We start from the raw sequence: 16,069 nt of genomic DNA on the forward strand, positions 1-16,069 counted from the left end.
CCTGTGACTGCACTGACACATTACATGCTGCAGTTCCTAGAGCCCCTTGTCACCCATTGATTGCTTGGCACTAGGGGCAAGAGAAAATATTCCTAGTGGTTTAAGTTTCCCTAGAATCCCCCCCCCCACACACACACACACAAACAATCCTCTTTGTTCTCTGCACCAAAGGAAAAATTGTGGTTGTGTTTCACTTTTGCATGTGTGAGTCTGAATACAAACTCTGCGTTTCGGGGAATAAACCCTTTTCTAGTGAGCCAGAAACAGGAGCTCTTTTCTCTTCCAAACTTGCAGCAATTCCTGCTGAGGAGAAATTCATCAAATTGCCCAGACGCAGTCAGGGAGCGGAATGACAGCTGCATGGCCCAGGGGGGAACCATCACTTCGGATCATTATGTTCTGAGCAGCTTAAATATATTTTGTCCCAGAAAAAATATGGCATCAAATGCTCAGGAAAGGTTTATTTGAAAAATAGTTGCTTTCAGGGGGGCTGCCGGGCATCTTTTAAATTGTGTTTTCTCTTTAATGCACAGGACTTCTTCCTGCATCTTTTATTTTCACTTACAGAGCTTGTACAGAAATAATGCTGTGAAGAAGCAGCTGGCTTGGGATTTTTTTCTTTTTTCTTTACTTCAACCTGATTTAGACAGATGTATCCATGAGCCCTGAGAGAGCTGCGTGTAGAATCACAAGGGGGGGAGCCCTTTCAGAAGAAGGCCTGAGGGAAAGGTTTCCATTGAAGGCTAAGGTCCCCCCCCCCCCCACACACACACATACCTTTGCAGAACTGCAGTTTCCTCTGATCAAAGAGCAAAGTCTCTAGAGGTTGTACAAGCCCCGTGTTGGATATGGAAGTAGGCGTCGACAAATACAGTCATCAGGCCAGCAGTGGCGATCAGGATTTTGACTCTGGCGAGCAGTTGGGAAAACCTCGGGCACATTCCACCAGATCTTTACTCCTTGGCAACCCAGGGGGGCAGCTCATTGAGCTGCAGCATCAGGGTTGTGAGTTGGAGGAGCAGGATTGGTGCACACACATGCAGAGACTGCTCATTCCCTGTTGACGACGAATATATATATTTGTCAGGCAACAGACACAAAAGGGATGGACTTACATAGCAGGATAGAAGAAAGCTGAACCTGGCTGGCTACAAGGAGCAATGAATGGCTGAGATCTTCCAGCAGATGCCCTTCTCCTGTGCCCTTGCACTTTGAGGTGTGTGGGTGGCCCTCTTTGTGGTGACACCTCAGTTATGGGATACTTGTCCCAGGGAGGCCTACCTGGTGTCTACTATGATGGCATTCTGGTGCCAGGCAAAGATCCCCCCCCCCCCCGGGCTTTTAAAGGATTTCATTTAGCACATCTGCACAACCTCTTTATTCCACCACAGTACCACTGTTTCTGGTTACTGTTCAAGCACAGGGGTCTTTATATGGGCTTCTTTTACCTCCCTATGCTCTGCTTTTTATCATTCCACAGAGGGGTGGTGCGTCTCGTAAGAACCGGACATGTTGTGAGACAAACCCTTACACGCTCCGGGTCTGTGCTCCATAGTACCTCCCTCTTCTGGCTGGTTGCTTCACGGTGATTGGTACACCCAAGCGAGCAACCCAGAGCATCTTGCAGTCTTTTGTAAGCCGCTGTGGGAGCTTTGGGAGATGAAGAGCGGGGTAAAAGTAATTTAAATAAATAAATAAAGTATTTGCATTTATATTGCGTATTCCCTTGATTTGTGAGCCTCTCTGTGTTCCCCCCAAGGTTTAAGAGGGTAGGAATAGAAATAGAGCAAGAGTGGTGTAGTGGCTAGAGTACTGGACTGGGAGTCGGGAGATCCGGGTTCCCACTCGACCATGGAAGCTCACTGGGTGACTTTGGACCAGTCACTGCCTCTCAGCCCAACCTACCTCACAGGGTTGTTGTTGTGAGGATAAAATGTAGAGGAGGAGGGTTATGTACACCGCCTCGGGTTCCTTAAAGAGGAAAAAAGGCGGGATATAAATGTAATAAATAAATGAAACCTATTTTCAAAATTATTTGGGACATGATGTGTGTGAAATAAGAGATTTCTGGGTTCTAGACATTCTCCGCCATGGCACCACTCTGCTGCAAACAGTAACAAATGAGGTGGAGCAGGGAGGGTGCAGGTGTGCCGGGGTGACACTCCCAACTTGTCACATCAGTGCCGTCTTCATCCAAACTGCACCCCCCGGAAAAGCACTTGCTTCCATTGTTGCACAGCTACACGGGCTGCTGCTGGTGCTATCATGGTGCAGGCATGGAAAATACCACATTTTCCCCATCATGGGGTAGTATGGAGAGGAGACGGAAAGCCTGGAACAACAACAGGAGGGGGAACAGCATCATGTAAAATGCCTCACACAAAGATGCAATTGGGGAGTGCCCAACTCACAACAAAACACTGGTGTACAGAGGCCCTTAGAATGCTTCCAGGCGGCTTTTATAGCACCATCACCTTGTCTCATTGACGGAGGTTTTGGCGGGGTCCAGACACCATTATCTTTCATTCGTAACCTTCCCATGTCTTCCCACCACTGCTTCTGTCTGTTAAGGAGGAAATGGTGCTTTCATCTGTAAGGCCGACCACCTGCTTACTTGATCCTTGCCCATCTTGGCTCACTATGGGCTGCAGAGAGAGGCTGGGTGAGGGGATCAGGGTGGTGGTGAACGCCTCCCTTGAGGAGGGAGTGATGCCATCAGCCCTCAAGGAGGCAGTGATAAGACCGCTCTTAAAGAAGCCCTCCTTGGATCTCCGAGTTTTGAACAACTTTCGCCCAGTCTCGAATCTGCCATTTTGGGGCAAGGTGATTGAGTGGGTGGTGGCGATACAGTTGAAGGCACACTTGGAAGAAACCGATTATCTAGACCCACTTCAGTTGGGCTTCAGGCTTGGGCATGGGACAGAAATGGCCTTGGTCGCCTTGGTGGATGATATGAGGGGGGTTCTGGATAGGGGTGAATGCTCCTTCCTTGTTCTCCTTGACCTCTCAGCGGCTTTTGATACCGTTGACCACGGTATACTCCTGGACCGCCTGGAGGGGTTGGGCATTGGAGACACCCTATTGCGGTGGTTCTGGTCCTTCCTCTCTGGCAGGTATCAGAGGGTAGCACTGGGAGAGGAGGCTCTGGACCCGTGGCCACTCACTTGTGGGGTGCCACAGGGTTCCATCCTCTCCCCGATGCTATTTAACATCTATGTGAAGCCACTGGGGGCTATCATCAGGAGGTTTGGGGTGCGGTGTCATCAGTAGGCAGATGACATGCAGCTCTACCTCTCGTTCAAATCTTCACCAAGGTTGGCCGTAGAATCCCTGTCCAAATGTCTGGAGACAGTGAGTGGCTGGATGGGGAGGAATAAGCTGAAGCTGAACCCTGACAAGATCGAGGTACTTTTGGTGGGAGACAAGAGGAGGCTGGGGGATGTTGACCTGGTGTTGAATGGGGTACAGCTACCCTTGAAAGACCAGGTCCGCAGCCTGGGGGTCATTTTGGACTCCCAGCTGTCCATGGAGGCTCAGGTGTCAGCTGTCAGCCAGACAGCGCTGTACCAACTCCATCTGATACAGCGGCTGTGCCCCTTCCTTCCTGACCATCTGCTCCCATTGGTAGTACATGCCCTGGTATCCTCTCATTTAGACTACTGTAACGCGCTTTACGTGGGGTTACCCTTGAAGATGGTTCGGAAGCTGCAGCTGGTACAGAACGCGGTGGCTTGCCTGCTTAAGGGCAGCCACTGGCGAGATCACATCACCCCAGTGCTGAAGGAGTTGCACTGGTTACCAGTTTTTTCCAGGCCAAATTCAAGGTGTTGGTTTTGACCTTTAAAACCCTATATGGTTCCGGCCCAGCCTATCTTAAGGAGCGCCTCCAGCAATACCAGACAGGCTGCTTAACAAGATCAGCCTCGGATGGCCTTCTCTCTGTCCCATCAGCCAGGACAGCTAGACTGGTGGGGACGAGGGAGAGGGCCTTTTCTGTGGTGGCCCCCACTCTGTTGAACTCCTTCCCTAGGGAACTCTGCCATGCCCCCTCTTTAATGAGCTTCCGCCGTGCATTAAAAACGTGGTTGTTAAGGCAGGCATTTGGGGTGGGTTAGGGTATTTTAGAAAATGTTTTTATTGTAGAATGTTATTGTTCTAAACGGTTTTATTATATTCTTGTACATTGCCCAGAGTGGCTGGGTGACCAGCCAGATGGGCGATTAATAAATTTAATAAATAAATAAAATAAAAACAGCGGCACAATTAGGGATGTACGAAAGTCACTTACCCGGTCCCGCAGCTTGCTTCGCAGTGGGGGGGAGGCGCTTCGGTTCTCCCCCCGAAGTTCAGGCCGGGGGGGGGAGGCGCCCTGCCTCGCCTGGCCGAAATTCAGGCCGGGGAGAAGCGCCCCGTCTCCCCGGCCGCAAAATAAAAAAGTGAATTTAAAAAAATCACACACCCGTGATAGGCTACGTAACGATTTACATAGCCTATCACGGCTAGATTTCCAAAGTCAGCCATGATAGGCTAAGTAAATCATTACGTAGCCTATCATGGGTGACTTTGAAAAAAAAAAGTACGTACGCAAATGGCGGTGCCCATGGGCTATTTGCGTTGCCCTTATTTTTGCCGTAGTCTACGTAAATCTTTACGTAGACTACCCGGGCCCAAATAAGGAACGCAAATGGCGGTGCCCATGGGCGCCGCCATTTGCGTACGCGCTTTTTTTTTTCAAAGTCACCCATGATAGGCTACGTAACGATTTACGTAGCCTATCACGGCTGACTTTGGAAATCTAGCCGTGATAGGCTACGTAAATCGTTACGTAGCCTATCATGGGTATGTGTGTTTTTTAAAAAAAATTCACTTTGTAATGGCGGCGGCGGCAGCCGGTCGGAAGACCAGCCACCACCCCCGCCGAACCGCTGCCGAACCGCCGCTGGGACCCGCCACCGAGAGGGACATTCGAGGGAGGTAAGTCCCATCCCGGGGGGGGGGCGGGGGGGCGGAGAATTTCACCGCCAATTTCGGGGGGCCGAATGCTTTGGCATTCGGCCTCCCCGAGATTCGTGGAGAAATTCTCCGCCATCCCTAGGCACAGTGCCTTCTAATTAGTAGGACTAAGAGCCCTCTATCTGGAAGCACCCTTAAACTTTGCCTATGGTTGGATGTCATTCTTTTGATTTCTGCTGGTTTTAAAAAATGTTATTTGTATGTTTTAATGTTTGTTGAGTTTTAAAATAATTTTTATTTAAATCAAAGTTTTGTATTGGAAAAGGTTTCTTTCTTTTTCACATTTTTAAACATTGTAAAGCCCTGTGGGTATAGCGTAGGCTATATACAATAAAGTTTATATGTATATGTAATCCTATTTGACTTTTTAAAAATGGTATTTTGATACTTTGTAAGCCACCCTGGGAAATGGTCTGAAGGCCGGGGTCGATATCTGAGATAAATCAATCCATCTGTAGCCTGTATGGAAGACCTGCCTTTGGTGTTCAGACCTGGGTTCCACATGGTCTGCTTTTGCCCATCCCTGCCATCCCCCTGGCCCATGAGGAAGAGCCAACTTGCACTGCCATGTTAAAATCAATACTAGGTGCCATTCGTGTGCTCCAGCCTTCCCCAACCTTGACACCCTCCAGATGTGTTGGATGTTAGCTCCCATCAGCCTTCAGCAGCTTGGCCAATGGTCAGGAATCCTGGGAGTTATGGTCCAAAACATCTGGAAGGCCCCCAGTTGGCAAAGGCTGGTGAATGCAGGGCTTCAGGGAGCAATTTAAGGCAAAAAACGATGTAGAGCCGTGAGGGGCTTCTTGGTTGAAGGGGATTCAAACCCAGGCCACCCCAGTCCAAGTCTGACTGTCTTCCACAAAATCCAAAGAAATCAGGGATTCATCCTTGGGCTTTCTCATGCAGCTCAGTATCTATGCATGTGCTGGGCAAGAAATTCACCTTGCAAATCTCTTCCCATTGTGTCCGTAGATTGATTTCACTGGCTTTGTCAGGGTCCTGGATGGGCACCTCCCATCCATCCATTTTCTTCACTGAGATCTGAAAACAATGAAGGTTCAATGCCTCTCTGAACTTCAGCGGGTTGAGGGGGGCCCTTTCTTCCTGTTCTTAGCAGGACTCCCAAGAGTTATCTTGTAGTTTAGGAAGAGAAGGGGTGGAACAGAAACCCATTTCAGTTGTGCCTTGCTGTAGATGAAATACTCTGTCTAGCTGACAAATACATGTTAATTTCTTGTTATCTTCCACTTAAGACGATAAAAATGTGCCTTGAAGGATCAGGCCAAAGGCAGTGGAAGCTGGTGTCTCCCATGTCAGTGGGGTCATGAATCTGCTCCGGGTTTCAGTCAGAACCAGTCAGAACTCTGAAGGAGGTACCCAGGGTGCTTCTGACTGAAATCCGGAGCGGATCCACTGCCCCACTGACTTCAGAGCCACCAGCCTTCACTGACCAAAAGTCCCATTTAGTCTCACCACTATTCCGTTTCTGGTAGTAGACAGCCAGATGCCCCAGTGCTCACATTGTCTGGTATTGGGTGATACTGTCCCTCATTCCATTTAGCTGTGCTTGGATCATTCATTTCCAGAGGGCTAATCCTACAAGCTAGGCTTCAGCAGTATGCGAACCGAGAACTACCGGAAGTACAAGCTGGGTTTAGAAGAGGCAGAGGAACTAGAGATCAAATCGCCAACATTCGCTGCATCATGGAGAAAGCAAGAGAATTCCAGAAAAACGTCTATTTCTGCTTCATTGACTATGCTAAAGCCTTTGATTGTGTGGATCACAACAAACTGTGGCAAATTCTGAAAGTGATGGGAATACCAGACCACCTTACCCGTCTCCTGAGAAACCTGTACGAGGGTCAAGAAGCAACAGTAAGAACCAGACATGGAACAACCGATTGGTTCAAAATTGGGAAAGGAGTACGACAAGGCTGCATATTGTCACCCTGCTTATTTAACTTATATGCAGAGTACATCATGAGATATGCCGGGTTGGATGAATCACAGGTCGGAATTAAGATTGCCGGGAGAATTATCAACAACCTCCGATATGCAGACGATACCACCCTAATGGCAGAAAGCGAAGAGGATCTCAAGAGCCTCTTGTTGAGGGTGAAAGAGGAGAGTGCAAAAGCTGGTTTGAAACTCAACATTAAAAAAACGAAGATCATGGCATCTGGCCCTATCACTTCCTGGCATATAGAAGGGGAAGAAATGGAAGCAGTGACAGATTTTACTTTCTTGGGCTCCAAGATCACCGCAGACGGTGACTGTAGCCATGAAATTAAAAGACGCTTGCTCCTTGGGAGGAAAGCTATGGCCAACCTAGACAGCATAGTAAGAAGCAGAGACATCACCTTGCCGACAAAGGTCCGTCTAATCAAAGCTATGGTTTTCCCAGTAGTAATGTATGGCTGTGAGAGCTGGACTATAAGGAAGGCTGAGCACCGAAGAATTGATGCTTTCGAACTGTGGTGCTGGAGAAGACTCTTACGAGTGCCCTGGACTGCAAGGAGGTCAAATCAGTCCACCCTAAAGGAAATCAACCCTGAGTGCTCATTGGAAGGACAGATAATGAAGCTGAAGCTCCAATATTTTGGCCACCTAATGCGAAGAGAAAACTCCCTGGAAAAGACCCTGATGCTGGGAAAGACTGAAGGCAAAAGGAGAAGGGGACGGCAGAGGATGAGATGGCTAGATAGCATCACGGATGCAATGAATATGAACTTGAGCACGCTCCGGGAGACAGCGCAGGACAGGAAGGCCTGGCGTGCTATGGTCCATGGGGTCACGAAGAGTCGGACACGACTGAACGACTGAACAACAACAACAACAAGTCATGTTAGTCTGTTGCAGCAAAAATGACAAGAGTCTTGTGGCACCTTAAAGACTAACAAATTTATTCTGATATAAGCCTTCGTGGACTAGAGCCTGCTTCATCAGATGTGTGGAGTGTTGTGGAGAGTTTCAAGTTTCTCTACAGGACATATGGTAGGGGGAAGAATTGTAAACAGTGAAGTCAGAGGGAAATTAAATGCAGAAAGTGGCAATCACATTATTAACAGTGATCATTCACAGCGCAGTTCTTGCTGTTAACACAAACATCCTGGCAGCAGGTAAGCCAATTGATACATGTAGTGTGATAAAAATCCATTATCCTGATTCACGCCTCTAGCGATAAAATTAAACTTGTTGATGAATTCTGACTCAGCAGTCTCTCACCCTAATCTCTGTTTGAAATTCCTTTGCTCCGCACTGGGCTGCTTTAAGATCTGTGACGGTGTGTCCTGGGAGGCTGAAATGTTCTGCCACAGGTTTCCAAATATATGGTACATATGGTTTATAAACAGTACATATGGCAAGGGGGGCAGGAGGAAGAATTGTAAACAGTGAGGTCAGAAGGAAAGGAAATGCATAAAGTGACAATCACGTTATTAACAGTGGTCATTCACATTGTACTACCTGCTTGAAACACAAACGTCCTGGCACCATGTAAGCCAATGAACATACGTAGTGTGATAAAAATCCACTATCCCCATTCAAGCCTGTGGTGATAGAATTAAACTCTAATCTCCATTTGAAATTCCTTTGCTCCACAAGGGCCACTTTAAGGTCAGGAAGAGCATCTTGGGAGGCTGACGTGTTCTGCCACTGGTTTCTGAATGTTGCCATTTCTGATGTCAGATTTGTGTGCATTTATTCTTGAGCATAGAGACTGGCCTGTTTGCCCCATGTAGAATGCAGAAGGGCACTGCTGACGGAAGATGGGATGTATCACATGGGAACACGAGCACGTGAATGAGCCCCTAAAGTTGTGGCTGACATGATTAGGTCCTGTAACTAGTGCTTCCAGAGTGGGCATGGGGACAGAGCTGGCACCTTGATTTGTTGCAGGGTCTGATCCCTGTGTTCGTATCCTTGTTATGTGGCCTGTTGTTGCTAGTGAGTAGCTGTTTTAGGTTGGGGGGTGGGGGCGGCTGTCTCTTGCTTCCACATTCTGCATAGGGCAAACAGGCCAGTCTCTACGGAAAAGAATACATGGACAGAAACCTGACATCAGAAATGGCAATATTCAGAAATCAGCAGCAGAACGCTGATCTGCTGCACTGCGAATGAGCATTGTGAATAATGTGATTGTACTCTCAGTACTTTCTGCATTTCCTTTCCTTCTGACCTCACTGTTTTCAATTCATTCCCCCTGCCGCCTCCATATGTGCTGTGTATAAACCTGAAACTCTCCATAGGACTCCAGGTAGCTGATGAAACAGATTCTAGTCCATGCAAACTTATGCCAGAGCAAATCGTTAGCCTTTGAGATCTGCAGGGCTCCTTGTCCATTTCCATGCTTCCTTCCTGTCTCTCTCTGTCACCTCTGTGCAAGAATATTTTCCTAAGGACTGGTGTTGTCTTAGCTCACCAGTGAGGCTGGGCTAAGAGTGAACCCCAGTTTTCCAGGTCAAAGTCTAACACCATGTCCATGAAAACCTTGGCTGGTACCGGGGAGAGGGAAGGTCATCGCCCTATTGCTCCTCAGTACTTAATCCCCTCTCCTCTCTGTGTCTTCAGCTCCCAGTTCACCCACCAGATGGCACTCCTCCAAGATGGCTTCCTCACCTCCCTGTACCGTGGTGCGTCCTGGTGTCCCCGACGCCCTGTCCAGCGTTGGCTCTTCCAGGTAAGCCAAGTGGCCTGTTTGCAGGCATGAGGACTTGCCACTAGATGGCAGCAGTGCACAAGGCAAACGTGAGATGGAGCAGGCACCATTCACCACCCTTTGTGCTCCCAGGTCAAGGCACAGCTCTCTCCTCCCTCGCACACACAGGCCTGACTGTTGCTGTGGGCACCAGTCAGTTAGCCTGATTAATCAAGTAAAATTTCAATCACTGCTTTTTAAGAAGCATGTTTGGTTAATTGGGCAAACCGTTAGCCTTATGGAACAGACTCCTTTGTGCTCCAGAAAGCACCTTTGCTTGAGTGAAGGACAAAGGGGTGGGGTGGGAATTCTGCATCTCCCAAGCATGCCGGGCTCTTGTGAAAAGGATGTTTTGCACTGCTGCTGTGCTGAATAACCGACACATCTGCTGGCTTCGTGAATGTTAACAAGCTGGCACATTTTTCCTGTTGTAGCTGAAGGAGAGGCAGTGTAATGTAGTGGTTAGATTGTTGAACTAGGGAAAACCGGGTTCAGATCCCTGCTCGTTGGGTGACTTTGGGCCAGTCACTGACTCTCAGTCTAACCTACGTCGCAGGGTTCTTGTGAGGATAAAAGGGAGAGGAGGAGGATCGTGTACGCTGCCTTGGGCTCTTTGGAGGAAAAAGCGGGATATAAATGTAACAAACAAATAAAGGGTGCTTGAAGTGGACAGGGAGAGAAAATGGACTTGTACATAATTAGGCAATGCTCATGCTACCTCTTACTCTTCTCCTGGGGCTGTCTGTAACAAGATATTCCAGCACCCTTGGCAGTTAGAAAAATCTGCATACCCCCTTTACTTTTTAGAGCAAAAATGACCACTGCAGTACACCCTGTGACATGCAGAGTTACGCCCCAGGCATCTGTTGCCCTTCCCTAGCACATCTCTGTCTTTCCCTTTACTGCCCTCGTTGCCAACTACCACCCCAGGACAGGCAGCTGCCACTGAGGGACACATTTGCATGGCACTAGGGTGGCTGATTTTGTGGTTCCCTCTTCTTCCCTTCTGGTAGCCAGAAACACAGTGAAGCGCTATGACAGCTGTGTGTGTGTGAGTGTGAGTGTGTTAGTGGTCTCCTAGGAGGTTGCCAGCTTTTTTTCCCATCAGGGCTTTTGTGCTTTTAAACAGCAGCATGACCAACAGAAATCTGGAAAGTGAGTCTTTTATGGGTGTTCCTCTGCAGCCTGGCACAAAGCTTCACCTGTTGAACGTCTGCTTGTTGCTTAGCTTGTTAAAGGCACCAGACAATTGGCAGGGACAAAGCTGGCAACTGCACTCTCTCATTCTGTGGAGATAGTGAGAGAACATCATGTGGGCTGTGCCAGGACAGGCTGTCATCACAAACCAGCTCTTACAGGTTTTGTGGCATTGCCTGTTTTGCAAACTTGATGAACTTAATAAACGGTGAAGACAAATGTACTCTTTTCAGAGCTGTGAGGCTGCTCCCCTAATTCCCCATGGCAATTTGGCACATTTATTTATTTATTTATTTATTTGCACTTTTCATTTTTTGTTAGTTATTAAGGTGACAAATGCATTCACATTCATGTGGTAGTTTAATAATATTAATAACAATAACAATAATAGAAAAAGCAGACAGGTTGCATGAAGGATTTGAGGAGGGTCAGGACTGACATCTGTGCCAGAATTCAGATCACTGGTTTGAACGTCTGTCATTTCAGTTGTGAAACAGAAGGAAGATGAGCTTACCCTATGGCTGAGGGATGTGCCTGGGAGCTCTTTTTTTTAACATTACATCTATCTTCACCCAGAAACAGCTTTCCTTCTTGCGGCATGTCTACCCCACTGCCGGTTATAGTGCCATGACTTCCCTGCCACCGAGGGAATTGTAGTTCTGTGTGAGGCTGGAGGCTTTCAAACCCTCCTTAGCCCAAGTAACTCTTTTGTGAGCTTTTGACTGTTGGGATTGTCTTTCTGCAGCCAGGCGCTCTCCTCTCCTCTGGTGTGGACTCCATGAACCTTCACCCTACTCATGGCCAAAGCCTGCCTCGTTTGCCCATTCCCTGCTTCCTGAGTTTTCTGTTGGTTTCTATGCTCTCACTAAATTCTCTGTACATGTTCTTGAGCTGTTGTTTGTCTGCAACCTTGAGGGCTAGAAGATTGACTAAAAAAAAAACAGCTTCAGGTTCTCAGAATGCCAGATTTTGTGCCATACCAGGAGGAACACTTTCGGTGCCGAAGCAGAGATCCATGTATTGTGTGCATTATTATTGTTATTATTGTGTTCGTTAACATTTTTATCCCGCTCTTCAGCCACAAGGCTGCCAGAGCAACTTACATACTGCCAATAAGAACGACATTGTGTCATTACAACGGCAGGCTATTTCAAGTGATGGTGGCTGCACACAGCTTCTTCTTCTCCTGCTCCTAGGGCAGTTGGTCCTTGCAGCCTCTGTGAGGGAAGGAGGGGACCAGTTCCGGCTCGGTGAAGCGGCAGGAGGTGGAGAAGGCGATGAGGGTTGCCCGCCTCGCTGGCTGCTCCTTCCCCTGCTGTTTGCAGTGTGGCTGGGGAAAAGCAACTCTTAGGACGTAGGAACATCAGAAGCTGCCTTACACTGTGTCAGGCCCTGGGTCCATCTAGCCCCATATTGGCAGCACTGACCGGCAGCAACGGCTCTCTGGGGTTTCACACAGGGGTTTTTCCAGCCAAGAATCAAACCTGGGACCTTCTCGTGCTAAGCAGGGGCTCTACCACTGAGCCACGGCCCTTTCCCAAGAGCTTCTCCAAGAAGCTGTGGGAGGCCAAAAGCTTACCAGGATGGGATTCTTGGGGCTTACTTTGGAGTCACCCCCACCCCACCCACCTTTACGATGAGTCCCATAGCCTTGGTAGGCCCCAGATCACCTCTGGTCGTGTGGGCCTGGCTGCTAATTCCTGCACAGAAACAGGAGTAGATGGGGAGATCCTTGCTCTGTCAGAGCAAAAGGTTAGTCTTTCCTGGCATTCTCTTTCCAGGAGTGGCTAATGGCCAGGTATCCCCAGGAAGGCCACAAAGGTGGCAGCCCTTTCCTTGCTGGGTGTCCCCAACACCTGGGGCTCAGAGGGACAATGGTGCATCTAGGTGACTTTAGAGCCCAGACTGAATGATCTCGTTGGCAGCCCCTTTGGACAGCCCAGGTGTATTACTGAACTAACATTTCTCTTCTCCGCACACCCAGCCACTGTTCTCTGCTTTACAACTGCTTCTTCTCCGCTCCTGATGTTAGAACAGCAACAAAACTGTTTGCCAACCCTGATGTAAAAAAACAAAATGAAAAACCAATACTCTGAGCATGTGCAGGTTTGCATATTAAGCTCACATAAATCATAGCACCGTCATGACTACAGGAATAAAATGGAGTTTGCTTATGTTGCCCTCATCACCTGCCACTTTCTGGGTGGTCATGTGGGGGGGTGGACTTTGGCCCCATGGTCACTGCAGAGATAGAGTGCCTCTGAACTTGTGCTCCCATGCAGCTCTCATGGCTACTAGGTGTGAATAGGCCTCTTGCTCTTCTGCTCCATTAGCTTTTCTAATGCTCTATTAATGCTCTCTGAGTGGGTGGCTAAGCATCACCACTTCTTGGGTTGGGGAGTTCCAAAAGTCCCATTCTGTGGAGTAGTTCGCCTTTTTGTCTGCCCTAAATCTATCCATTGGGCAGCTCCTGAGTTCATATATTATGAGAGAGGGAGAAAAATCTCTCTCTACCATCTCCATACGTACCATTCATAAGCAGGGCTGGACAAATCTGTCAATTTTGGTTTCTCTCATTTTCTCATCTTTCTAGTCTTAGTTTGGCTCATCCTGGACTTTGAGATTTTTTCTTTTCTTTTAAGCTTGCAAGAAAATGTTTACATATTTTTCTGTGTATTACTCCTAGTATGTGCCTTTTTGAAATTTGCCCAATATGCACAATTTTTGCAAGTGTTTTTTTGTACTACAGTGTGTTTTTAATGTTATTTTCAGTAATATATGCATTTTTGTGTGCACTTTTCCCCAATGTATGCATTTTTGTAAGCATTTTTAAAAACTGGAGCGTGCCATTGTGAAATTCAAAGAAGTGCGAATTTCTAAGAATAACCAAGTTTCAATTTGAAAGCACAGGATTAAAATGCAGAGTGAACAAATTTCTCCCCATCCCTATTCATAAATTCAAAAACCTGTATCGTAGCATCTTCCCCCCCTCCCCGCCCACTTAGTCATCCTTTTTTCCAAATGGAAAAACCAAACGCAAACACTTCTGCCCTTCCTCATATCAGGAAGGGGTTTCAACCTCTCAAGCAGTTCTGTGTCCCTGTCTCCTATCTATCCTATCTCCAGCACAAGCTTGAGCGGGGTGCAGCTTTGAGCGCTAGGTGCCTGCTTTGTGGGCTACGGGCTGAGTTGCAGTGGGTGGTTCCCTGGGCCAGGTCCGCTCCCCAAGCCCTTCTGCACGTCAGCCGAGCCCTGGCTGGCTTCCAGCTCTCCCTGGCTGGGGACTGCTCTTTAAATACATTCTACACCTCCCTTTCCTTCCTGCCTCACATCCCGCCAGATAATATTGCTGTGCATTTACAGAGTGCTCTTCCTGCTCCCGGCACTTTGGCAGACCCTGTCTCTTTGAACCCAAGGGAGGGGCTGGGGGGGAGTTGCATTTCTTTGACTTCCATCAGCATGGGATACCGAGGCCCATGGGGAGGCCGTGGCAGAAGAAAACCTCATTGTTGAGAGCCTTCAGGGGTGGGGCAAGGCAGGGCAGAGTTCTCTTTTTTGGCTTGCCTCTGCCAGGCATTTCTTTGGACTTTCGCTGTCCAGGTTGCTGTTCTTGTTTCTGCGGGAGCTGCTTTAATAATCCAGTCCTGTGTTTGAATGGCCGTTCACAGTTCACCACTTGTCCCTGTTGGGTTCCCGTGTTGTTGGAGCCAAATTAGACATGATGCTAAACTCCTCACTTGAAGTCTCATGGTTGCTGGGACGGGGGGCATTGGTTTTGTTTTTTTTAAGATAATAGCTGTGGTGTGTGTGTGTGTGTGTGTGTGTGGTGGGGGGGAGTTTTTGTTGGGACTGCAGCATGCACAGAGAGGGGTTAATAGGCTTGTTTGTCTGCTTACTTTCTTGGCAAGAAATCTTACTTTCCAATAAAATTTTCAGGGGTAGTGAAAGGTGCCTGGTCCAGGTAAAGAAAGTAGACGCCGCTGGTGGGGAGAGCTCCAGGTTGCCCCTTGAAATACCTGAAAAGCTCCCATGTCAGAAAAACCTAGGGATAGTGCGGGTACCCGATTGGGTTCGGGAGTGTGGGAGACCCCCCACCTTCACCCCTGAGCTGTGCCCACTGAGCCCCTGCCCCTGCTTGACCCCGCTTGCTTGCTGAGCCACTGGCATTCACCCAAGACCCGTCCTCGAGTGTCGCAATCCTCATTTAAATAAAAAAGGGTGATTGCGAATATACGCACATCTAGTCTTATGCAAATGGCACCATGAATAGCCCATATATGCAAGGTTACAGGTGTAAATGTCCTATTGACACCTGTGATCTTGCATATAGGAGTGATTCATGGTGCCATTTTGCATATAACTAGATGTGCACATATTCGCAATTGTCATTTTTTTCACAAAATGGCAATTGTGGCACTGGAGGACAGGTGAGGGCAGCTCGGCAAGCAGCGGAGAACTTGGATGCGGGTCCGGGGGTGCACGAGCAGGGGCTGGGCAGGGGCCTGGAGAACCCGGATTGGGGGGATGCCCATCCATCCCTAGAAAAACCTCACCGCGTGTGAAAAAGCTCATCCTTCAGGGAGATGAGAGGGAGAAGCTAAATTTTACACATGCAGAGAAATTTTGATGCAGGAGAGAGATTTCAGACAAATAACCCCCATGCATTCTGTGCTGGTACAGTACAGGCCCAGGAGGACTATACCATGTGTCCTTCCTCAGTGTTTGAACTGGCTCTGGGACACCTCTGGTACATTTCCGCTGTTGCTGTTATAAGTAATAATTCCTGTAATATGTCTGGTAGGCAAGTAGCTTTTTAAGTTCATAGTGTGGGTGTAATTTATGTTGGCTGCTTGTGGGTTCATACATCTTAATCCAGAAGGGGCTGCAACGATGATCTTGTTTCACCTACACAACTCCAGGCAGAAAAATTCCCCGCTGTTCTGTGCAGTGAGACTATTAAACCTTAATGACTCAAGAGGTGAACCACTGTGCGTGCGTGAGAGAGCATTTTGCTGCTCAGGTAGATCGATGCAAGAGCCGGGAAGGCTCGAGGCCAGTGCCGGCATGATTACGAGAGGCAGCGGGTGCCACCTTCGCACATTACAAGTGGCGAAAATGGGTACACAAGAGAACTCGCACACTCACTTTTCACAGTTTCAGGCA

General features: G+C 48.3%; 1 protein-coding gene across 1 annotated transcript in view; it reads left to right on the forward strand.

Moving 5' to 3' along the window:
• FAM178B (family with sequence similarity 178 member B) overlaps positions 1-16,069 on the forward strand; it is a 210,008-nt gene that overhangs the window by 28,668 nt on the left and 165,271 nt on the right. Inside the window, exon 7 of the mRNA XM_084808207.1 lies at positions 9,583-9,691. Coding sequence (XP_084664333.1) covers positions 9,583-9,691 — 109 coding nt within the window. The remainder of the gene's footprint in view (positions 1-9,582; positions 9,692-16,069) is intronic.

This window comes from Heloderma suspectum, chromosome 6 (assembly GCF_057233095.1).
Source record: "Heloderma suspectum isolate Gila_16-S chromosome 6, 16-S_ref, whole genome shotgun sequence".
Taxonomy (NCBI): domain Eukaryota; kingdom Metazoa; phylum Chordata; class Lepidosauria; order Squamata; family Helodermatidae; genus Heloderma; species Heloderma suspectum.